This window comes from Chiloscyllium punctatum, chromosome 37 (genome assembly GCF_047496795.1).
Source record: "Chiloscyllium punctatum isolate Juve2018m chromosome 37, sChiPun1.3, whole genome shotgun sequence".
Lineage (NCBI taxonomy): Eukaryota > Metazoa > Chordata > Chondrichthyes > Orectolobiformes > Hemiscylliidae > Chiloscyllium > Chiloscyllium punctatum.
In genome coordinates, this window is record NC_092775.1 from 40,892,164 (window position 1) to 40,917,772 (window position 25,609).

Consider the following 25,609-nt stretch of genomic DNA (forward strand, 5'->3'; position numbering starts at 1 on the left):
TAAAATTTCAACACCTGCCATAGTGGGAACCAAACCCTTTGTTCATAGAGCATTAGCCTGAATTACCACTTAGTGAAAATACACTATACCACCACCTCCAGCTGAGGATGATAAAAATAAAATTGACTTTAAGCTGTTTCAAGAGCAAAACTAAATGGAAGCAAACATATTTGAAACATTGCCAATGTAGTTTATTCTCAAAATTAAAGAGATCTTACCGTAAAGATGTCTCCATACTTTTTCTTCATTTTTAATAAAAATTTGGCACAATCCTTGCTGAATGCAAAGGCATGACCTAGCCATGGAAGAAAACCTTTATCTAATGGTGGCTCATTTGGTAACCTAAAAGAACAATTAGAATTTTAATTGCAAACTCACTATTATTGCTACAATCCCCAATACCAATACAGTTACAAAACAATGCAGACCTTAAACAAAGCAATAACACAGGTATGTTAAAACCTAAATTAAGACATATTCAGTAACATTGTATTCAAATAGGGAACATTCTGCCTGATGACCTTCTTGAATTCTTTGTCAAATGAGACACCTCAAGCAGATTATCTTAAATTCAACCAACCTATATTTCCAGATAGCATGCAACACTATTATCTAAACTTAACAATGTGGAAACTCTGAGGTTAATCTTGGGTATTTATATTGGATTGACTAAAAAGGGTAGAAATAAAATTAGGAATTGTGTGCATTGAATGGGCAGGGAGACAGTCATGATGGCTAGGTGCTGAGTGAGATGCCACAAAGCATGTTGTCATTTTGAATTTACATCAACAACTTGAACTTAGAATTCTGTCATAGACTAGTCAAATTTACAGATGATACCAAAACAAAAAAAAGGGACAATGGATTAAGAGGAGGTCGATTAAAAGTGAAAAAGTTGGCCAAACATGCAGTGGGAAGAAAATATCAGAATGAGCTTTGCAAAGTGTCAATGATTGCGCATGGGTTACAAGAGCAACACATATACTTAAATGGCGCTAATATAGTTACGGGCAAAGTTGAAACAGACTTCATTGACTCAAAGCCTAATTCAACCATCAAAGAGAAGTGTTTCACAAAGTAAACAAACATTTAATTACATAATCAAAACAATAGAATACAACTTGTGGAAATTTGAGCTTACATTACTCATATACCACAATGGCTTGGGCTCTTTGTGGGATCAACACACAATAAGTTAGAATAATTTTCAGCTTTGTTGAACAGGGAGGTATTGTGGGACTAGCATAAACCAAAGATTAGGATCTGAAGTAATGCATAAAGGTCACTCATTCACATCTTCAGGATCCAGGGAAAAGTTGTTCTGGTCAGTGTTTTTATAGTAATGAAGTGAGTGAAAAGCTCAAGTAAACCATATAATCATGGAAACAGGATGATTAGCATAGAGTCATAGTGCCATAGAGATGTACAGCATGGAAACAGACCCTTCAGTCCAACTCGTCCATGCCGACCAGATATCCTAAATAAATCTAGTCCCATTTGCCAGCATTTGGCTCATATTCCTCTAAATCCTTCCAATTCATATATCCATCCGAATGTCTTTTAAATGTTGTAATTTCTACCAACCTCCACCACTTCCTCTGGCAGCTCGCTCCAAACACACACCACCCTCTGTGTGAAGAAAGTTGCCCCTTAGGTTCTTTTTAAACCTTTCCCCTCTCACCCTAAACCTATGCCCTCTAATTTTGGATTCCCTCACCCCAGGGAAAAGATCCTGCCTATTTACCCTATCTATGCCCCTCATGATTTTATAAACCTCTATAAGATCACCCCTCAACCTCTGATGCTCCAGGGAAATTAACCCCAACTCATTCAGCCTCTCCCTATAGCATAGCCTGAGATGTAACAAGTCTGTCTACTTCGTACCATGTTGATATATTCAATGCCATGTTGTGGACCTTTTTATGTAATACATTTTATTGGTAACATGTCACTTTGTAGAAATGTAGAGATCAAATTACAATTGGTATAGGAATTTTGAAGAAACCATTGTATGGTACAGTTGTATTAGATTCTGGGTATGATGGGTCAGAGTTCTTCTACTGTGATCTCAATAAAGTATCAGGTAAACATATTGGAATCATATGGAATAATTTACCTGACTTAATCACATTTGATTATTTATTTGAAAATAAGTTTATTCAACCTGATCACACATGCTATAACACACCTCTAACGAAGATGGGTCTTGAACCCAGATGCAGAGACTCTACGTCTGCACCCACAAGATCCTCAGCTCATTAAAACCCTGATTCTGTGATTAATATTACAACTGACATTTAATAATTCTGTTTTTTAACAAAATTGCATTTAAAAAGGTTTCAGTACAAATCAGTTAAAGTCATGATTATACTGTGCATCACAATGATCAAACAGACATTAAATACTTAGTTTTGATCACTTCAGTATAAGGCTGAAATTTAAGCAGTTGGCCACAAAGTAAAGCCTTGAACTTCAGTTGTAAGAGGAAATTTTAATTTCTCAATTTCAACTAAACTTGAAGTGCACTGCCTTTTAGTACTTCCTCCATTAATAAATTTAACTGTAACCACTTCAAATAAACTCTAATTAATGTGCATTGGAAGTGAAAAACAATCTGATGTGCGAGTGACTTAAAATTTCAAGGAATACAGTCATGATACTAATAAAATATGGAGTACTAATTTTCAAATTCCACCATCTGGTTTTAATACCTGGGTCTTACATAAACATTTTTCCTTTACTTTAGTGTGTATAAAATGGTCACAGCGATCATGTGACCACACTGGTAAGCCAAGCTTCATGAAATCAACATGGAATAAACAAAATTATCTGCACTGAAAGTGACTTTTCATCAAAAGATCCCAGAACTAATATACCCAATCAGGCTCTCTTCATCTCTTATTTTGATTTACACCTTAAGATAAGTTTCACATGTGGCAGATGAAAGACATCAAGTTGAATCATCCAGCTTGGAAACAGTGAACTCAGAAAAACACACACCAACCTCTATTTCAAGTAACTACTTCTTGCAGCATGATTTTTAACTGCAGAACTAGAAACAGCTTAATGGAGTGTACTCTTGGCCTTTGATGAAGGGAAAATGCCTGGTGACAGAACTGATCAAAACAAAAACATCAAGAACTCAAAAGAGCAATAGAAATGTTTGATACTGCTAGTGATTTAAGACACCAATTAAGTACTACGATCTCAGGTTAAAAATTTAACACCTTAATGACACTCCAAAGGCTTTAATTTCTCTGTTCCTTTTTTACATACAGGACACTATTTCTTTTTAATTTTGCACCTGTTTGTGTGTATGCTTAATCTTTAATATTTCTCTTAATATTAATTGTTCATAAAAATATTCTTTATTTTACTTAGAGTCATAGAGTCATCGAGATGTACAGCATGGAACCAGAACCTTTGGTCCAACCCATCCATGCAGACCAGATATCCCAACCCAATCTAGTCCCACCTTCCAACACCCGGCCCACATCCCTTCAAACCCTTCCTATTCATATACCCATCCAAATGCCTTTTAAATGTTGCAATTGTACCAGCCTCCACCACTTCCTCTGGCAGCTCATTCCATACACGTACCACCCTTTGCATGAAAACATTGCCCCTTAGGTCCTTTTTATATCTTTTCCCTCTCACCCTAAACCTATGCCCTCTAGTTCTGGACTCCCCGACCCCAGGGAAAAGACTTTGTCTATTTATCCTATCCAAGCCCCTCATGATTTTGCAAATTTCTATAAGGTCACCCCTCAACCTCCGACGCTCCAGGGAAAACAGCCCCAGCCTGTTAAGCCTCTTCCCATAGCTCAAATCTTCCAACCTTGGCAACATCCTTGTAAATCTTTTCTGAACCCTTTCAAGTTTCACAACATCTTTCCGATAGGAAGGAGACCAGAATTGCATGCAATATTCTGACAGTGGCCTGACCAATGTCCTGACCAGCTGCAACATGACCTACCAACTCCTGTACTCAATACTCTGACCAATAAAAGAAAGTATACCAAATGCCTTCTTCACTATCCTACCTACCTGCAACTCCACTTTCAAGGAGCGATGAACCTGCACTCCAAGGTCTCTTTGTTCAGCTACACTCCCTGAAACTTTGCAATTGGTCAATTTCTGATACAATAGACATTTGTATTTGACTAACTGCATTTGTATTAGAGTGAAGTACAACTTTGTGCTCAAAGAAACATAAGTTTTTATTTTAACCAAGCAGAGAGATTGAAAATAGAGCCATTCCATGGCTCTTCATCTCATTATAATAAATTAAAACATGAATGGAAACAGAATTGTATGGCCATTGAAACCCTAATGAGTTGGTTGGACCAGTAGCAAACAGGTTTGTGAAAATGGAAAAATGAAATTGAACTGCAATTTGGTAGATTTCTGAGTTTCATCAATCATCTCAATGATATTTGGACAGAAAGTTATCCCTTTAAGGGAAAACTTCTAACCATCAAAGATACCACGACCACACTCTCATAACAGCCCCAGTCAGCTATCAATCCATTCATTGTATCATTTAATAATGAAAACCAGTGAGGGGAAAGGCAAAATTGGAGGAAGTTGCATCATGGATTTTCCATCTTGCTATTTTTTTCAGTTGAACTGACATCAGTGTTCTGAAGATGACTCAGGCAATTGTTTCATTTTATCTCCACTTTTGATTTGGTTTCCCTATTTCCTGCCATTTACAGCTAAAAATGTACAATATGCCTTGCGGGAACTATAGGAAACATTTTTTGGAAATTAAGACATTATTAAAAATACATCCTACAGTAGACTTCCTGCTGGTTCGTCCTTGGCACCTGTGGCAATACGTGGGGTTGGAGAGTTAGAATAGAATATCATTTATTGTCACATGTACTCCAGTGTACAGTGAAACATTTTTATAATGGCTGCCTCTAGTGGCACCATTTTAGCTACAAGTACCTAGGTACAAATCTTGAACGCAAAAGAGAAGTAAAAGGAAAAATAATAGTCTCCAGTCTGCTCTGCACCAGTACTCAGCTGCACCAAGGTAAACTGAGCTGCTCTGGGTCTCGCTTTCCTTTTCATGGATCTTCAGGACCCATTTCCCCTTTCAGGGACACGGTCCCCTGAACACTGTTCCAAGACTGCTTAAAAAAAAGAAACAAAAAGAACAGGAAGAACAGGCGGAGCAGAGGAGCTCTGGGAAGAGCATCTGCTCTGCTGCCATCTTGCTGGGTGGTGTTGAGGTGTAAATTGAAGTCACATTGAAAGGAGAAAATGACAGAGAAAATTTAAAGACTATATATTTCAGTGACAAATTGGAAATGGCGTTTGAGAAGGCAACAGAGACAAGGGACTTTAGGGGAGATATAACTGGAGAAACGAGAGTAGAGAGCTTGAAACAGAGGTGAGGTTCTGGGGGGGGGTAGCAGGAGAGATAATGGGCAGGGTGGTGGTGATGGTGGTGGGCCGGGGGGGTGGAGGCGGGGTTTATATCCCCAGATGGAGAGTAAGCAGCCACTCAACAGGCTCAGAACAACCCTGGTTCACAGCAATAACATGCCTTGGGGGCTAAATTAATGACTAGTGGGAATTCAGTCCCTCAGTGGTAGGAACAGCCATCCTCTGTCAGCTACTCTGATTGGCTGACAGCTCCAGCAGTGCTTGAGCTTAATAGTGTGTACTGCTATGACTACCACCAGTCCCAGGATGAAGGCCCCATTGGATCCCAATAAGTAAGGGGCACTGTGTAAGGAGGGCATGGGGAAATGGTGAGTGAAGTAGGCCAGACCTGCCACACCATTAGTTGGGAACATAAGGGTTAAAAGATAGCTTTAGTGCATTCACGTTAAGAAAACATTATGCGACTGCTTGATTGCCTGAATCAATGGTAAAGGTCAAATTTTCACTGCTGTAGTTAGAATGAGAGTTTCAGAAGCAATCTCAGATTAGATTACTTACAGTGTGGAAACAGGCCCTTAGGCCCAACAAGTCCACACCGACCCTCCGAAAAGCAACCCACCCAGACCCACTTCCCTACATTTACCCCTTCACCTAACACTACGGGCAATTTAGCATGGCCAATTCACCTAACCTGCACATTTTTGTGTTTGCGGGAGGAAACCGGAGCACCCGGAGGAAACACATGCAGATACAGGGAGAATGTGCAAACTCCACACAGACAGTTGCCTGAGGCAGGAATTGAACCTGGGTCTCTGGCGCTGTGAGGCAGCAGTGCTAAACCACTGTGCCACCATGCCACCCATGAATACTACAAAACTGCAGCTTGAAATCACAGTGCTCAGCTGTTAGAAGAGCATGATTTGATCATGCACATGTATCTGCGGATTTGGCTGTGGGTAGTATGTGTCCAGTGGGTGATAGGCAGTGTATGAGGTGAGAATGTCCAGCAAAAGTGGGCTGAGTAACCATATAAAAGTGATGTAAACTTGTAACTCAGACAGAACAGGTAATGAGAGCTCAGCAGGGGTTCATGTTCCATGTGAACGTAAAACAAGCTTGTGTTTACTTAAACAGACTCTGTTGAGGTTATACTGTAGTGAGTAAAAGGATCAGTTTTAAGTAAATTTGGGGAGGAAGGAAAGTAAGATATTTCCTTCTGATTCATTGTCCCCTATGTGCACAGGGCATCCTCCAAGACTGTACTCTGTTTCTTTCCCACATTCCTGAAAACCTTTCAAATTCAGCCTGCTGATTCCTGCCCACTCATGCTAACTGTGCAGTGGTGTGAGAATGGTAATTTAGGGGTCAATTGAACTCTTCACGAGCTCAGGATGCATTCTGAAGAAGCTCTATTTCTCTCTTCACAGATGCTACCAGGCTTGCTGAGCTCCTCCAGAATTTTATATTTTTAATTTAGATTTCCAGCATCCACTGTATCTTGCTTTCAATTGATTTACTGTGTACTTACTGAATTTCTGCTTTTATATCATATTGTAGGACATGAAATTAAGACTTACATTTTCTACAGCACAAACATGTCTTCATGGAAATAAGTTGAATGCATATTGGAAAAGAAATAATGAAACCCATTTTTATTACATTATTTGTGCTGTATAAAATCAAATTGTTTCACTCCTTGACATTAAAAATAATTAAGTTCTCAAACAGTTAAGAGTATGAAACCATCTTGGCTGCTTTAAAAATGATCATTCCATTTAAGGTAAATGTTCTAAGACAGTTTGAATGTAAATGAATGGGAAACATTTCAAGTTCACAGATCAATCATTTTATTGCATTATATCATTATTTTTGAAAGAATTATTTCAGTTTGTTCCAATTTGCCTTTTCAATTGAGCTGATAAGCTTGCAGAATTTTTCCACTGAGAGTAATGCCATCTGATTCAAGAGAAAGTGTAATGGAAAGAAATGGCTGGAATACAATTGGAAACTCTTTTCTCACTGAAGCAGCCAGAATAATTTCTTAGCATTTGCTTTTTATGTATGCCTTCCAGTACTCTTGTACATCGAAGCTACTACATAAATGCATTGTTTTTGCATAGCTCAGTTGCCTTCGTTAGCAAAGTTTCAGGAATGTTGTTTTGATTAATTCACCATTTGTCACATGCTGCTACCTTAGCAATGTTGTACCTCAACCTTTCTAAAGATCAGCAACTCCCTTGCTCCTCAGCAGCTCTTTGGTGGTCTGTGTACCAGTCTGTTGGGATTTGATGGTGGAGGTAGATTGATTTGCACTGGAGATGTTTACAATATTACAATGTAAATGAAAACAACATATTTCATTCCTGACTGAGGCTTAATTGAATTTGGGCCTTCAGTTTAATTCCTACAATATTCATAGGTAGTGGACTTCAATGGGATACCCAGCTCATCAGTTCAGAACATGCCAAAATTGTTCATTTTAATGCTGAGCTGTGTCAATAGTAGATCCAATGAAGTGGGGGTGACACGGGGAAGTGCATGGGAGAATGTGTCAGTGGTAAGGGGTTTGTTAGTATAACAGCAAGCACAATGAGATAGCATGGTATTTCTGTAAAGTTAATGAAGCTCTCCACCAGAGAAAAAATAAAACTTAATGGAGCATGTGCAGCACAGGCTTTATCTTACAAATTTGACATTGGGATCTTACACCAGGCCTCAAGACCCTGACCAACATAGTCAAAATTTTCGCAGCTATGCAGTTATGCCCAAAATACAGAAAAGAAAGAGACGTCCAAAGTTCTCTTACTATCTTGTAGATTGATAGTCTTGCAAATGTACTCACTGTTGACCTTTGAGACAGCCTCATTGAGGCATTATTGATCTCGGTTTCCTCTCCTGAAGGGTAATGGATAGCAATATTCTTTATTTTTGATAAATTAACTTATTTTCCTAATCAATCTGTTATTATACACCTCTGGAGTACGTGGGTCTTGATTCTGGGCTTCCTGTTTCAGGGGTAGAGACATTACCACTGCAATGACAAGAGGGATCCCCACAATATTCTTTAACTAATCTAAACTCTGGTTTCCAGCATCTGCAGTTCTCACTTTTGCCTGTCCAACACCTTGAGCATGCTCCACCATTCTAAATCATGGTTGATCATCGACTTCAACCTTTAAACGAATAAATTAATAAGACTTGCCCCTCCTCCTCAGTAGGCAGGTATTGATTTGCAGGGGGTCGGTGGTGGTGGGGGGAGGGAGTGGGTGTTGGGGCACGGTGTTGGCTGACATATTGATTGATCTCACTTAATGAACTGTTTATTGATGTAGGAATGATGGGTAATCTGTCAGTGCTCACCACTGTAATTCTCTGAATTGGTGGGTAAAGACCTTTCCTTCCAAATATACATATTAAACCAAAGTTCTCCCCAGACTGCGATAAGACTGAATACATTAAAACCTGTGTTCTGTAATTGAATTTTCTGATGATTAATTTACTCAGTAAATGATGAATGTCTAAAATGATGCCACACATGGGAGAGAAATGTTCATTCATTATGGTGACATATTGTGGGATTGTAAAATCAATTTCCTTCTGTTAATTTTAGGGGCCTGATTGTACTGAGGGATACAATAAACTTTTAATATGGACAGGGAAATTGCAGCCCTCCCTTAATTGCATCATTAATAAATCTCATTTGTTATAAGTGAATTGTATACAGATGAAAATTTATGAATGTTTATTATTTAATGAATCATCAGATTCCATTATACTTTCAAGTTCAAGTCAGAGACAGGAAATACCACATTAATATTTTGGTAATACTTGCAGTTTATCAGAACAAAATAGGCTGCATGTAAATAGGCCACTATATTGTTTCAAGATATACTGACTGACTACTTAATTAATCTAAGTGATCTAATTTTGAGAGGGCCTGTTTTTGGTTGAAATGTTTAAACCAAGCCTCAATTTCTCTCTTACATGGACAAAAAAAATGAAATCCATAGTACTATTTTAAAGAACAGTACAGACATTATCCCTAATGTCCTGGTCAATATTTATCCCCAATCAATATCAATATATAAAAAAACTAAATTTCTGGCTGCCACTTGCCTATTTGGAGGTTTTTTTTTGCAGATTGGCTGCCATATTTTCTATGCTACAGCAGTGGCTGGATTTCAAAAGTGTAACAGTATACTTAAGAGAAAATGGCGAAGAGCTAACGTGATAATAATGTCACTGAACTCGTAACCCAGAAGCACAGACTAATATTCTGGAAATGTAGCTTTGAATCCCACTATGGCAGAGAGTGAAGTTTGAATTCAATAAAAAAAATTGAAATTGAAAGTTGGTCTAATGATGACCACATAACCATTGCTGATAGTTGTAAAACCCACGTGGTTCACTAATGTACTTTTGGGAAAGAAGTCTGCTATCCTTACCTGATCTTGTTCTAGAAATGACTCTGGATCCACAGCAATGTGGTTGACTTTTAACTGCCCTCTGAAATAGCCCAGCAAGCCATTCAATTCAAGGTTAATTAGAAATGGGAATAGAAATGCTGGTCTTACCAGTAATGCCCAGATCCCGTGTGTAAATAGAAAATCCTTGATGTGGTAAAAGCCATTTTATGATTACAAGCCTCTCTTTTGTGAGGGAATTGTCAAAAAATTGTCATCACTTTCTCTTCTGCACATGTCAATAACATATAAACACTTCAGTTCATTTGTTGCCTTAAATAAAATGGTTGCACTAATCTTTGTGGAGTTGTCTTTCTAATCTTTGAGAAGTTCTCTTCGTCATCGTTGGTGCCTAAGGTAATGCTGCAGCACCATGGCATACTCCGGCTAATAGTGGTGAGCACCCTCAGAGACAGAAATCCATTTAAGGATCAGTATAAAATTCCTAATGTGCACGACTTCTGAAAATAGATCTGAATCACAGCAACAGGTGGATGTTCTGTGACAATCCAACTCGACAAGTGAACTGGCCTCAGGGGGAAGCTTATGTCTAGCAAACAAAAAAACTTGTATTGTGTACAACTTTCACAACGATGGGATACCTCAAAGTACTTTACAACTCATGAAATACTTTTTGAATTGTTGTCACTGTTGTAATGCCAAAAGAGTGGCAGCTAATCTGCATTTAACAAATTTGCACAAACAGCTATGTGGTAGTGACCAGATAATAAGTCTTAATGCTGTTAAATGTTGGCAAAGGCCCCAGGGTTAACTTCCCTGCTCTTCTTCAAAATAGTCAGTTATGTCCTTAGTCTCAATCAAAAGACAGCACCTCCCACTTTGTAGCACTCCCTGCGCTGGAGTGTCAGCCTTAAATTTTGTGCTTAAGCCTTGGACTGCAACCTAAACCCAAAATCTAGCAAAGCAGAATTTAGCCTGAAAAAATATTAAACTGATGATAAAAAATGGAACCAAGTTATTAAATTTGGATGTTGTCTCAATTTGAGAAAACGAAATGTAAATAAAACAAAAGAGAAACTTGGTAGTACAGAACCTGAATATTGAAAAGAGAAAAATCACACAACACCAGGTTATAGTCCAACAGGTTTATTTGGAAGCACTAGCTTTCGAAGTGCTGCTCCTACATCAGGTGATTGTAGAGAATACGACTGTAGGACACAGAAGAAATAGCACAGGTTTACAGTGTGATGTAACTGAAATTATATATTGAAAAAGATCTGGACTGTTTGTTGTGTCTCTCAACTTTTAGAATGACCATGTTGTTTTCAGTTCTTTCATACATAAATCGTAAAACTTTTTTTATAACTTCACTTGAGAATGTAACTTTTAAAAAAAAGTTTTGTGATTTACATATGAAAGAACTGAAACCAACATAGTCATTCTAAAAGTTGAGAGGCATAACAAAAATCCAGGTCTCTTTCAATATATAATTTCAGTTGCATCATACTGTAAACTTTTGCTATAAATTCTGTGTCTTACAGTTTTATTCTTCCCAATCACCTGATAAAGGAGCAGCGCTCTGAAAGCTAGTGCTTCCAAATAAACCTGTTGGACTATAACCTAGTATTGTGTGACTTTTAACTTTGTACACCCCAGTTCAACACCAGCATCTCTAAAGCATTGAAAAGTGAGGCATTCTGCTGAAAGATTTCATTTTGTGCTCATCAGGACAAATACGAGAACTTGGGAGGCTATAGTTCATTGTTATTGTATTTTCCATGGCAATACCTTGGCCAATCAGACTTGACTTTCCAACCATTCTAAACCTCTTTCTCCTACAGTATAATTTGTTGTGATCATTTGGAATTTGGCATTCATGAGTTTGTCCTGATAAGCACAGAACCAAAAGGTTTGACTCTCTCTTCAGAAGAAAATACCAGATTTACATGAGATAAAAACATGAAGTAGATTTTGCCTTTCTATGCCTGGAGTCATTGGAACACTTAGACATACTGTAAAGCGAAAAAAAAACTGTAGAATCCCAATACCATTATATTAACACTGAAATTGGGCAGGCCCTTACTCGTGCACTACAATTTCACGCCTCAACTAATTTTGCTGTGCATTATGTTCTGGCGATTGAATACTCTCAGGCACAGTAAGAGTAATTTGTTGTCTAATTCTAATATTTTGATACAATTTTAATAATTACAATATTCTGTTACAATTAAATGCTGGCATTTTCAACAACTTTTGCTTATCTCTTAATCTTTCCACTCTAGTGCTAATGGTTCTCAATTGAATCGCTAATCAATCAATGTCAGTCAGTGAAAGCATGTGTAATGTCAAGATAACTTAAAATTTGAACTTGTAGTATCTCGGTTATTTATTAGAATCTGCAGCAGCTGCATTCTTTCACTTAACTGCACCTGGCACCCCTTGTGTACACAGAATTGAGATGGTTGCCAATATATTTGCAATAAATGTTTGAATGTAATTACAATATTTCCTGCTCTTGACATTAATAATTATTTATTTTTTCTATTTATATTTAGAACGTGGATAGAAACTGAAATTCTTATCTTTGATCATTTCAATGTAAAGCAACTAAGTGAAAAACCTTAAAATCAGCAAAGGGAAGACTTTTTGAATCCTCATTTGAAACTGGGCATAATATCTAATCTATGTTCTAAATACAGCCCAGGTCGACGAGTGAAAATGAATGAAGTAATGGCAACAATTCAGCATCCTTTAATGACTTAGTCTTCAACGTATTAAGTCTTTCTTGATGAAAATTCAAGGGACTTACAAATTACTTTTCAGCCAGTGTCATTAGCAGATTAGCAAAAACAACCACTCGACTCAGTGAATGCGTTAAACCTATTCACATTGCACAGTTTGAATCAATCATGTCATTGCATTTGATTGATTCCAGACTATAAACACATAAGATCATTATTGGGGTCCTGAAGTGTTCCCAATATGTTACATGTTTTTAATTCATGCAACATTGAGGTACGTTCTGTACACTATTGAATCCTTCTGCAACCTGAGAGGTGTGTACATCCACAGCAAGTGGTAACATAGCTGAGGTGAGAAAAGGGCATTTGGAGATGAGGATAATGCATTTTCTTGTTAAGCGGTTGACTAGTTCAAAAGAAGGAGATGTAATCCTGTTAGTGACCATGAAATATCAAGGTAAGACAGCAATACAAGCAGTGAAGGATTTCTTCAACACAACAGTTTCCAATGGAGCTTTTCAGAAAGACTAGTGTTTAAATCAGGAGTTTCCCAGCATTGAGGGAGGAGTTGAGATTGATATTTTTTAAAGTACTGAAATGTGTTTAATATCTGAAAATCAGAAAGCATTATCATTTGAACACAAAAATATTGTAGATGTATTGAATAAGAAATACACTGTGATGTACAATTACTGAAGCAAAACATTGGCTGAGTTGAGATCCAGTTCGTGAGTTTGACTTTGGGCTAAATTCCACATCAGAAAACTTGAAAGTGCGTGTATTAGGACACTGAAAGGGATTTCTGAGAAAGCCAATTAAGGAGCTAACTCTGGGAATCCTTGGCAATGAAACAGTCAGTGGGATCAGTACCCAGGTTAATTGGAGTGTATAAGGGTCTGGGTAGCCAGCAGACACAATGGGAGTGATGGGTGTTACTCCTGTAGGTGGGAAACTGCAAGGATAATTTAAGATAGAGGTATGTTCTTAAGATTTGTACAAAATAAATACTGGCCACAGCTGCCTGCCTGCCTTAGCAGAAGGGAGGTCTATTCACAGGACAGCCTGTGAATTGCTTTGCAGTTTGTGCTTCTGTGCTTTCTGACTAGCCATTTGGAGTCCATCACCATTCCAATTACAGGCTCCAGCTACATTCAAGCAGCCCATCCACCTTCTGGCAGTCCACATGGCAAGTGAAGAGTGTTCTCAATTGGCACTTTAAGTAATAAATTGGCTCTCTCAGCCCAAAGGCAGATACGTAGCTGTCACATCCCAAGCAGCTGCCTCCCTAAAAATCGGCTGAAGGTAGGAACACGCTGTCTGGCTGAAGGTGAGAATACGCTGACAAGCTGGAGAGCCATTAGCAGGAATCTGGCACATGTACACCTCCCTTTCAAATGAAAAGCCAAGGCATTCAAAGCCATGGGCTAAGTGTTGGAAAATGGGATTAGAATAGTTAGGTGTTTGTTTGTGATAAGTGCAGACATGACATGTGAAAGTGCCTTTCTCTGTGATGTCAACCTGTATGACTCTAAAGTTATGATCTCCTTTTCTGTGCATAAGTCCTGCCTGGTCTGCAGAGTATTTCCAACATTTATCATTTTTATTATCAGGTTTTATCTAATAAAAACAATCAGATTCAGAGTAGACCAATGTAGAAACTAATTTATGATGTAAATGTTGAATCAGTTAGAAAACCATTTGAAGAGAGAAAATAGTTTTGACTGACACAGACCATTATCCCATTTAAAGTAAAGGTGATGGATGCACCAGTAGGTATCAGATCTGAACCAGGATAAAATGGAGGGATGAAAACTTTAAACAGAAATTCTGGGACTAACATTTTGTAGAATGCATCTGGAAGGTATGCACCCTTAGGGCCGAATCAGCTTGAATGAAGCCTATGCCCTAGGGCAACACTCTCTGCTCCTCCTCCTGCTCCAAATACGTTGATACTTAGTCCATGAATGATACACTGTCTCAGGATCAACCCAAAATTCCAGTTGTTAGTGATCAAACCAAGATCAGCAATAACTTACACAACTAATCTATTCACAATAAATCACATCTCAATCATTACAGAATATTGTCTCCACCAGACACTAGTGAGTAAATGCCCTGCTTATCACAACTATAACATCAGATATTCTGGAGGCATGTTAGAAATGGATGCTTTATTCACCCAATGACTTCTGCAGGAGAAGATCTTTGGAATTTAGTAACTCAGTACAGTGAAGTTGGGAAATTCACTCCTTCAATCTCATCGCAGAATACAAAGCTTCCTCTCCTTATTGGGAGAAAAAGATTGCCTTGCAATACTGCCCAAGTCATTTCTCAGCATAAGGCAGGTGAAATAAAACCACCATTTTATTTACAAAATAATGGGGACCTGAATCTGAGCAACTGGAGATAACAATCTGTAAGCTTTCTCTCTCCAGGTAAATGCAACATGTAAGAGTTCCTTAATTTGAAACATTGGACTGAAATTCAGTTCCAAGGTTTTAATTTTGACACTGGGCCAAATTTTGGATGAGAACCTAATGCTGATAATGGTTACTTGTGATGTAATTGGGTGTTCTTTTCTTTATTTCAAAAATATACTTTATTCATAAACATATTTTGATGATCTGTGCAATTGGTCATGCCATACTTACATAAACATTCCATTTCTTTGCATACAGAGATTGAGTAATCATTCATATATACAAATCTGTACATTGACCCCCCATATATTTAGCTGAGGTGTCAGCGGAGCCCACTTACTGCATGGGCCCCCTGTTCTTTGACAGGCAGACGTTACACGGTGGTCTTTCCCTGCCGCGCATTGGCAGCAGCTTCAGCACGTCCCTCAACACGTAGTCCTGGACCTTGGAATGTGCCAGTCCACAACACTGAGTCGGGGTCAGCTCCTTCAGCTGGAAGATCAACAGGTTTCGGACAGACCAAAGAGTGTCTTTCTTTGAGTTGATAATCCTCTAGGCACAGTTGATGTTCGTCTTGGTGTGCGTCCCGGGGGACAGACCGTAGAGCACGGTGTCCTGCGTCACGGCGCTGCTTGGACCAAACACCACTGCATTCCTCTCCAGACTTCCTTTGTGTAGGCACATTCCAGAAGGAGGTGTGTGACCGTCTTGTCCCCTCCACAGCTGCGTTGAGGGCAGCGTGAGGTGTGGTAGAGAGTCTGGGCGGGCATAAAGGATCTCACAGGCAGAGCCCTTCTCACCACCATCCAAGCCATGTCTTGGTGCTTGTTAGAAAGTTCTGGCAATGAGGCATTCTGCCAAATGGCTTTGACAGTCTGTTCAGGGAACTGCTTGACAGGATCCTCCCTCTCCTTTTCCCGAAGGGTCTCAAGGACACTACATGCTGACCACTTCCTGATGGACTTGTGGTCGAAGGTGTTTTTCTTCATAAATTTCTCTACAAAGGACAGGTGATACGGAACGGTCCAACTACTTGGAGCGTTCCACGGCAGCGAGGCCAGGCCCATCCTTTGCAACACCGGGGACAGGTAGAACCTCAGTACGTAGTGACACTTTGTGTTTGCGTACCGGGGATCCACGCACAGCTTGATGCAGCCACACACAAAGGTGGCCATCAGGCTGAGTGTGGCATTGGATGTGTTTTTTCCCCTGTTGCCCGGAGCTTTGTACATAGAGTCCCTTCAGACCCTGGTCATCTTTGGTCTCCATATAAAATGGAAGATGGCCTGGGTGACTGTGACGGCACAGGTCCTGGGAATAGGCCACATATAACAACACTGACAGTGCCTCACACCTGATGACCAGGTTTTTACCCACGATGGAGAGCGATCGTAGCTTCCATCTGCCCAGTTTCTGCCTCACTTTCTTGACACGCTCCCCCTAAGACTTGGCACGCCCCAGCCCCTCCGAATCAAAACACCCAGCACCTTCAATCCTGTCAGTGAAGGGGATAGAGGATTGGTTGAATCAGTTCCCGAAGAGCATGGACTCGCTCTTGCCTCGGTTGACCTTGGACCCCGAGGCCCATTCGAACTGGTCACATATGCACAAGAGTCTGTGCACAGCCAGCGGATCAGAGCAGAAAACAGCGACATCATCCCTGCCTTAACCTGCAGGGCCCCGCTGACAGGAATAGTCACCCCTCTCAGGTTTGCATCCTTCCTGATGGACTCGGCAAATGGCTCAATGCAGCACACAAACAAGGTAGGAGAGAGAGGGCAGCCCTGCCTGACTCCAGATCTGACTGGGAAGCTATCTGATTTCCACCCATTGATTGAGACTGCATTGACAATGTTGGTGTAGAGCAGTCTGATCCAATTTCCGATTCCCTCCCCAAAGCCCATTTTGGAGAGAACATCTCATATATGTGTGTGATATCCTATCAAAGGCTTTCTCCTGGTCCAGGCTGATGAGGCAGATGTCCAGCCCCCTGTCCTGCACGTGGGCGATCATATCCCTGAGGAGTGCAAGACTCTCAGCGATCTTCCTTGCTGGTACAGCACAGGTTTGGTCAGGTTGGATCACCGATCCAAGAGCAGACCTAACCCGGTTGGCGATGACCTTTGCCAAGATTTTGTAATCTGCATTTAATAGTGAGATTGGTCTCCAGTTTCTGATTGCCTCTCTCCCCCTTCTGCTTGTAGATGAGGGTGATGATGTCTTTCCTCATGGATTTATTCATGGTACCTGCCCGAAGCATACTGACATACACCTCTAGCAGGTCCTGGCCAATTAAGTCCCACAGTGCAGAATAGAGCTCGACCGGTAAGCCGTTGCTTCCGGGAGTTTTATTCTTTTCAAAGGACTCAAGGGCCTTGGTCAGCTTGTCTAGAGATAGCGGCTGGTCCAGCCTCTCCTGTGTTCTGTCGTCTAAGACCTCTGTGATAGAGGACAGGAACGACTGGGAGGCCGCGCTGTCGGTTGGCTTCAGGTCATACAGACTGGCATAGAAGGATTTGCTGATCCTCATGATGTCAGCCTGAGATGACATTACCGAGCCATCTTCTTCCTTCAGGCTGCTGAGCACAGAGCTCTCTTTGTGCACCTTCTGGAAGAAGAAACATGAGCATGTCTCGTCCTGCTCCATGGAGCGGACTCTGGACTGGAAGCTTATCTTGGAGGCCTCCGAGGCAAAGAGCGAGACTTGCTGGCCCTTCACCTCCTGGAGGTCGTCCGTGACATCGGCCCCCATCGTCTGCAGCAGGAGCAGGTTCTGCATACTTTCCTGGAGTTGGGACAGTTTTCCCCACCTCTCTCTCACCTCCTGAACACCTTTGAGGATGAAGAACCTCTTGATGTTCCCTTTTACGGTTTCCCACCAGTCCGTTGGAGACTCAAACAGGGGCTTCACGATTCTCCAAACTGCATAGTGCCTCTTGAGCTCCTCGATGTTTCCCAGAGTCAACAGCTTGGTGTTCAGCTTTCACGTTCCCTTACCAGCCCACTGCTCGTCCTGTAGGTGACAGTCGGCCAGCAGGAGGCAGTGGTCAGAAAAGAACACCAGCTTGACGTCGGTGGATCTGACCGAGAGCGTTCGGGACATAAACAGGTAATCTATCCTTGAGCGGATAGACCCGTCTGCCCGTGACCAGGTGTATCTACGCTGCGCTCCATCTGTAAGGGTGCTGAAGACGTCGTGCAGCTTGGCATCTTTGACCGTTTCCATCAGGGCTCTGGACGTGGCGTCCAGTTTACTGTCCCCCACCCCCACTGGATTGTCCATCTGCATCAATGATACAGTTGAAGTCTCCGGCCAGAATGACCGGACTGGACATAGCCAGCAACAGTGGAAGTTGCTGCAGGACGGCCAACCATTCACTCTGACCCACTGGGGCGTACACGTTGATTAGTCTCACGGGAGTGTTTCTATACATGACATCAGCGACAAGGAGGCGCCCGCCCACCACCTCCTTAACCTCAGAGATGGTGAAGTTACCTCCTCGCAACAGGATACTCAGGCCGGAGGCGCGGCGATCGTTGCCCCCTGATCAAACTGACGGCCCACGGGCCCAAGAGTTCGACCATCTCCCACACTCCTGCAGAAACAGGACATCGAATTTAACGTTGGCCAGGAAGGCCAACGTAGAGACACATTGCATAGCAGATTTAATGCTACGCACATTAATACTGGCAATCTTTATCCCTATTTCAACAGTTTATCAGGTTACCAGTGTCCATTTGCTGTTGGCCCTGCCTCTCTGCGGTAGCTATCTGCATTCCTGTGGTGAACGCAAACTGCTGGACACTCGCAGCGCTGAGGTAGCTGTCCAGCTCCACGCTGCAAGCATTTCCCCGCTCTGGCATCTTCAGGTCGGGACCAGGGTTCGCACAGTCCCATTCTCTGTCTTTCAGTGGGGCTGTCCAAGGATCGCTGCTCCCAGTTACCTGGAGCTGTGGGGTGGTGGGTACCTCCTGGTTCTCACCAGGTGGGGGTGTGGTCTTTGCCAGCCCCCTCAGAGGGTTCATCATTTCCTGTCTGGGGGGTGCTGCCCTCCTTTCTCCCCACAGCACTCTGTCTCTTCCTCTGGTGATGACCCTCCTTACGCCCGTCCTCACCATCTGAAGAGCTGCCTGTATCCTTCTCATGCAGGTGTCATTTCCCCCTTTGCTGGGTGGCTTTGGGGGCCTGGCCATGTTTCCTCTTCCTGGTTTTTACAAGAATCCAGTCCCCTGCCTCCTTGGTTTGCTCCTCCTCCATCTCCTCCGTCTGTCCTGTGGAAGCTTGGATTAGCTGCTGCACCTCCCTGCTGGCTGCCGTCTGCTCCGTTCCATCCTCCCGGGTGCCCCCAGACACCGTTCCCCTGCTGGTTTGTGGTATCTTGCTGGCCTTTTGCAGTCCTTGGCTCGCATTGCCACCTCCGGCCATCTGTGCGTAGGTGGCGGCCCCTTGTCTGGGGCATGCTTTATACACGTGGCCTGCCACTCCGCACAGGTTGCAGTTCTTGGCCTCTTTGCATTCCTTGGTCAGGTGACCCTCCTTCTTGCAGCTCCAACAGTTGCTGGCCTTACAGTCCACCGCCATGTGGCCTGACCTCCCACAGGTTTGGCACACTTTCGGCTGCCCTGTGTACATCAGGTACCCTCTGCTCCCTCCAATAGCAAAGCTGGAGGGTGGGTGGAGGATGTTCCCACTGGCATCGACCCTGAGAGTTATCCTGACCTGCCGCTTGCTGGTCCAGCTCCTGAAAGGGTCGACCACATCGGTGCTTTCTCCCTCAACCTGGACATACCTTCTCAAGAAGGTCAGGACATCAGCTGCTGGGATGTGGGGGTTGTACATAGGAATTGTAACCACCCGACTCCTCTGTGCAGGAAGCACACAGAATGGGACCACTGACAAGATGGAGAACAGCGGCTCCCCTTCCTTCTCCTTGAACACCTTCAGCAGCTGCTCGCACTGCTTCACACTCCTGAAGGTCACGTCGAAGTAGCCTGCCCCAGGGAAATCCTGCAGGCAGTACACGTCCGCTGCATCAAACCCACAGCACACCAGCAGAACCTTCTTGACGATCACTGTCCGATCAGCAGGTGTATGATCCTCCACTTTCTTCACAATCACTCAGACTGTGTTGCGAATGCCCTGGCCTGGGCTGCGGGCGGCTGGTCCCTGAATTGGCGTTCGGCCGAAGCCAGCATAAAGATCCACCAAGAGCAGGTCAGCACAACCAAACGATCCTCCAATGTCCAATCACGATCCAGCGATGATCTCCACTTGCTCTGAAGACTCGAAGATCCACTCTTGATCCTGATATCTCCCCTGCAAGGTGGGTATAATTTGGTGTTCTTTTCTCTGATGTTTACCAGTGTGGGGATAGGGCAGACAAAGTCATTTCGGGCAGCCACAGAACTGCACATCCATTCTTCAGAATCCCATATTTTAGTTGACCTTTGTACGTTTTTAACCAGAGGCTTTTCTGAATTTCTTTTCTCAGGCTCTTTGTTTCTCTTCTGTTTTTACATTCTTGTTTGCGTTGGCTGATTGCCTATTCCCATAAACATTAATTCTGCCCTTTGCTATCCCAGTTTATGTGGTTTCATTTCATTGCTGCCTCAATTGCTTCGTTCAAATCACTAGCCAGCCTGATTTACACAGTTAAGGCTCCACTGTCAGGGATATTTTAAACATAGCTTGGTACCTGGTGTTAATATTTAACAGCTTTGGCAGTTGCTACAACCCTAAGAATTCTCCTCCAAACTTATAACAGATTGAGTTTAGAATTGTAATCACTGAAAGGAGTAGAACTCTGGTAACACTCATACTATTGTAACCCTGACTAACCCAAACTGAACAATGGACATTTTGTTTTGAGCCAATTTTTAGCCATCAAGGATGTGCATGTTTACACTAAGAATGTAAAATTTCTCCCTCATAAAATGTTACTTTGTACTTTTCATGGTTAAAATTATAAAGGCATGTTCATCCTGATGTGACATCATGCAGCTCCATTTGGATGAAAGTACCACTCCTCTTGCATATGATATGAACTCGGGAAGGTCTGTCAACCAGATTTAATGACCAGTTTTAAAGAAAACACATTCTCATTTGTCATGATGCAGCTATCGTATTGATTCTGCATCTCTTTCACGTATTTCCACTTCATGTACCATTTGGAAAAGTAGTGGCATAAATCCAGAATTACTTCAGAGAGATTGAATTGAATTGAATTTATTGTCACGTGTACTGAGACACAGTGAAAAGCTTTGTCTTGCGAGCAATACAGGCAGATCACAGAGTTAAGTAGCATAGATAAGTAAATAATAGGTAAACAGTGGCAAAAGCAAAAACACAGATACAGGCGAATGTTAAGAGTTTGCGAGTCCATTCAGTATTCTAAAACAATAGGGTAGAAACTGCTTCAAAACCGGCTGGTGTGTGTGCTCAGGCTTCTGTACCTTCTCCCCGCTGGTTGAGGTTGTAGAAAAACATTGCCAGGGTGGGATGGATCTTTGAGAATACTGGTGACCTTTCCTTGACAGCGGGCCTGGTAGATGGATTCTATAGATGGGAAGTTGGTCTTTATGATTGTCCCGGCCGAGTTCATCACTTTCTGTAAAAGTCTCTGATCTTGAATGGTACAGTTGCCATACCAGGTAGTGATGCATCCAGACAGAATGCTCTTGATGGCGCACCCATAAAAGTTGGCAAGGATATTTGCCATCATGCCAAACTTTCTCAGCTGTCTGAGGAAGAAGAGAATTTGTTGGGCCTTTGTAACCAGTGCGTCCACATGAAAAGTCCAAGAAAACTTGTTGTGGATGACCACTCCCAAGATCTTAACACTCTCCACTTGTTCCACCTCTGTGCTGTTAATGTGTAGAGGTGGCATGAGTAACATCCCGTCGAAAGTCAATAATGAGCTCCTTGGTTTTGCCAGCATTGAGAGTTAGGTTGTTCTCAGTGCACCATATTTCCAGGTCTTTCACCTCCAGTCTGTAGTCTGTTTTGTTGCCATCTGAGATTCGACCGACTATGGCGGTGTCATCAGCGAACTTGTAAATGGCATTAGTCTGGTATTTGGCGACGCCGTCATGGGAAAACAGTGAGTACAGTAGGGGGCTGAGTCCACATCCCTGGGAGGCTCCAGTGTTAGTGAGGATGAAATATTGTTCCCATCTTTACTGATTGTGGCTTGTAGCTTAGGAAACTGAGGATCTAGTTGCAGAGAGTGTAATCCATTGCATCAATTGTGTGAATGGAACATTCACCATAATGAAACAGTTCAATCTGGGAGTGATCACAATTAAGCTTCAGGCCTCATCTCAATTAGACTCCATTCTGAGCAGCACTTTGGGTGAACCTAGACTTCAAAGGACTTCCAAAGAAGTGACTCACCACTTGGGTGACTCAAGGGGAGTTAAGGATGAACAATAAATGGTGGCTGAACCAGTGGTGCCCATGTCCTGTAAACAAATTAATCTTTTTAAAAAAAGCCTACTGAGGTCTGCATCTCCAACGAGGCAGCAATCAGTTTCTGGCTGGTCTGGTAATGCATGTTTGGTCTCACTTAGATATTTTAGAATTTTAACAAAAAACTTATGTAAATGCTCTATACTTGTGAAAAATACCTACAGTATGCACAATATATTTCAAATCTCCTGGCTAGGAGCACATAATTATTCTGTTTAAACAACTGTCCTAAAGCTGCTCTCTCAAACCAGGATCAGAAAGTATGTTTTAAAAAGGGTGAATCCAAAACTAAAAGTGTTGAAACTGGTGGTAGCCTTCTGAAACAGGTATAAACCTCTGATTCATATTTGAATGGCATCCTTGGATGACAAAGAATGTTTTCCAGTAAGATGGCTGCACATCCAAAGATAGTAGCAGAGTGAGACTTCCATTCAAAATTCAGAGATCTACTGTTCATTTTGTAGTGCAGAACTGCTGACTGTTAGTTGAGAATACTTTGCAGTTCCTCACATTCAAACCACTCCAAACAATTATGCTGTTTAATGATGCAAGTCCATACATTAGAAGTTGCTTACTATTGTTACAATATATGTCTCAACATTTAACAAATATCCAATGCTTTTATATTATTCCTGTATAAACTTATCCTATTTAAGGCATGCCTTTACCCTAATGACAATATCATTAATCACTATTGACGAAAGTGTTTCCTGGGCATCCAGTAAGATTATGGTTGGTACTGTTTTTTTTGCTGATAGCTGTTAGGGTTTATTGTTGACATGGTTTATCATTGATTATTACCACTGCTAAGGTTTACAGCTAGTAAATGGAAGATGCGAAAAATTCATACCTGACTTGATTTATCTGATATGGTTTATCTCAGTTATATTTTATAGCAGTAGGATTTACTTCAGGTTTTCATTGGTATATTGTTTAGGCTGCCAGGGAGTAATTATTGTCTCTTTTACAACAATCTTCCTCTGTTAACAATCAGTGGAGGGATTAATGGATGGGGTCAGGGTATCCCTGCTATCATTTTGATGTTAATGAATCTGCCTTTGGAGGTTCACCTCTGTTTCATTCCTCAGAACCATTGCCACCTGTCTTCAAGTTTGGGCCCTGAAAGTCACTGCACTTCCTGCTGCGGCCAGACATATTTGCACTTCCAGCTGCCATCTTGGCTCCAAATCCTGGCAAGTCAAGCTCACTGATTTCAGAGCAGCAACTCCATAGCAATGAGCATCATCCCTCAATTCTCCCATCATAAATTGGCCAAACTCTCTGAGCAGTGAATGCCAATTACTAAATTTGGTTTGGCCAGGTTCTGGGTCAAGATGGTACAATTAGACTAAATTACCAGGGTGTGGGCCTCCAGGGGCCTACTATGCTCACACTGGTGTCTAGGAACATGGCTGGGGGCCCGGGCCAGAAGCATTATTCGAGAGTTTCTGTTTCACCCATTCTTTTAGCAAGGTGAATTTTCCACCAACCTCCGAGTGATAAATAAAAGTCCTCAATTCTCTCAGCCTTGAATCTATGCCCCATTTGTTATTGACCCCTCTACTATACCTTTCATAATTGTATACACTGTTATCAGGTATCCTCTTAATCTTCGCTGCTCCAAGGGAAACTGCACTAGCTTATCTAATCTTCCTTCATAGCCCAGACTCTCCAGCTCGGGCAGCATTCTGGTAAATCTCCATTGCATCCTCTTGAGCAATGTTCCATCAGTGCCAGCACGCCAATTATGGCATTGGCTTCTGGTTCCTGAAGTCGCTGCCATGCACAGACCTTAGAGGCCGATGCAGCCAGTAGGAAATTTAGAGGGAACACTGCTCTCCAGTGCAATCACAGCCTTCCTAGAATGTGGTGACCAGAACTGCAATGCAGTATTCCAGTTGTGGCCTAAAGAGTACTTTATAAGCTCCTTGCTCTTGTATTCTATATCTTGGCTAATTAAAGTCAATTTCAATTACTTTCTTGCCCTACAACCTTTAGGAATTTGTGGATGAACACACCAAGATTGCTCTGATCTCCTACACTTTCCAGAAACCTACCATTCAGACTGTAATCCATTGCTTTGCTTGTTTTCCCAAAATGTATTAGTTCACAACTTTCTAGGCTGAAATGTCTTTGCTAGTATCCACCTGTCCCTTTTTATATCCTGCTGCAGTTTATGGTTATCTACCCCATGATTTTTCACCCTACCAATTTCCATGTCATTCATGAATGTCTTGACCATAACCCTACATTTAAGTTCAAATTATTATTGTTCACCAGAGACAGCAAGGCATCCAGCACTGAGTTTTGCATTATCAAACCTTCCCACATAGATGTTGCTCCCATTCCAGTTCAGATGTAACCCATCCAATTTGTAAATGGCCCATTTCCCTAGAAACGATCCCAAAGTCTCAGGAATTTAGAGTCCTCACTCTTTCACCATCTCTCCAGCTACACATTAAGCGTCCCCATCCATCTTTTCTTATATTCACTACTGCCTGGCATGTGAAGTAATCAGGAGATTACTACCTTTGAAGTCCTACTTTTCAATTTCCTACCTCATTCCCTGAAGTCTGCTTGCAGCACCTGATTTCTCTTTCTTGCTATGTGATTGGACCCAACATGGACCATGACCTCTGTCTGTCCCTGCTGTTCTGTGACAGAATCTGGAAAAACTCAGTAGGTCTGGCAGAATCTGTAGAGTGAGGAAGAGAGTTAACATTTTGAGTCCAATATGACTTCTCTTCTGAACTGCTTGACACGCTTGACCCTGGCAACATACAATTCTGGAGTCATGTCCACAGCTATAGAAGCATCTATCTACTTTTCTCGCTAACAAATCCCCAAACACTATAGTCTTTCCACACTCCTTCCTGAGCAGCTGGACTACACAGAATGCCAGTGCCTTTGCTCTGGCTGCCCTTCATAAAGGCAACAAGACTCTTGCTTTCCAAGATTTTAATGGTTTGAAAGTGAGATGCACTTGGGCAATTCCCTCACTACCTGTCTGGTCCCCTTCCTTGGCAGTCAGCCACTCATTCCATCTCTGTCTGCACCTTAAGCTGGGATGAGCACATCCTGAAGCATGCTATCCACAAACCTCTCAGTTTTTGAATGCACAATCATGTCCCTGGCCTTTGTTCAAACTCCAATATCTGG

The 25,609-nt window shown here is 41.9% G+C and overlaps 1 protein-coding gene across 2 annotated transcripts in view; it reads right to left on the minus strand.

Annotated features, from left to right (window-relative positions):
• Positions 1-25,609, minus strand: part of ptgis (prostaglandin I2 (prostacyclin) synthase) — a 101,565-nt gene that overhangs the window by 71,582 nt on the left and 4,374 nt on the right. The window contains exons 2-3 of one of the 2 annotated variants that reach the window (XM_072556641.1): positions 25,009-25,145; positions 219-342 (exon numbers count right to left, since the gene is read on the minus strand). In XM_072556641.1, coding sequence (XP_072412742.1) covers positions 219-342; positions 25,009-25,145 — 261 coding nt within the window. The remainder of the gene's footprint in view (positions 1-218; positions 343-25,008; positions 25,146-25,609) is intronic. The other variant, XM_072556642.1, reaches the window with a different exon arrangement.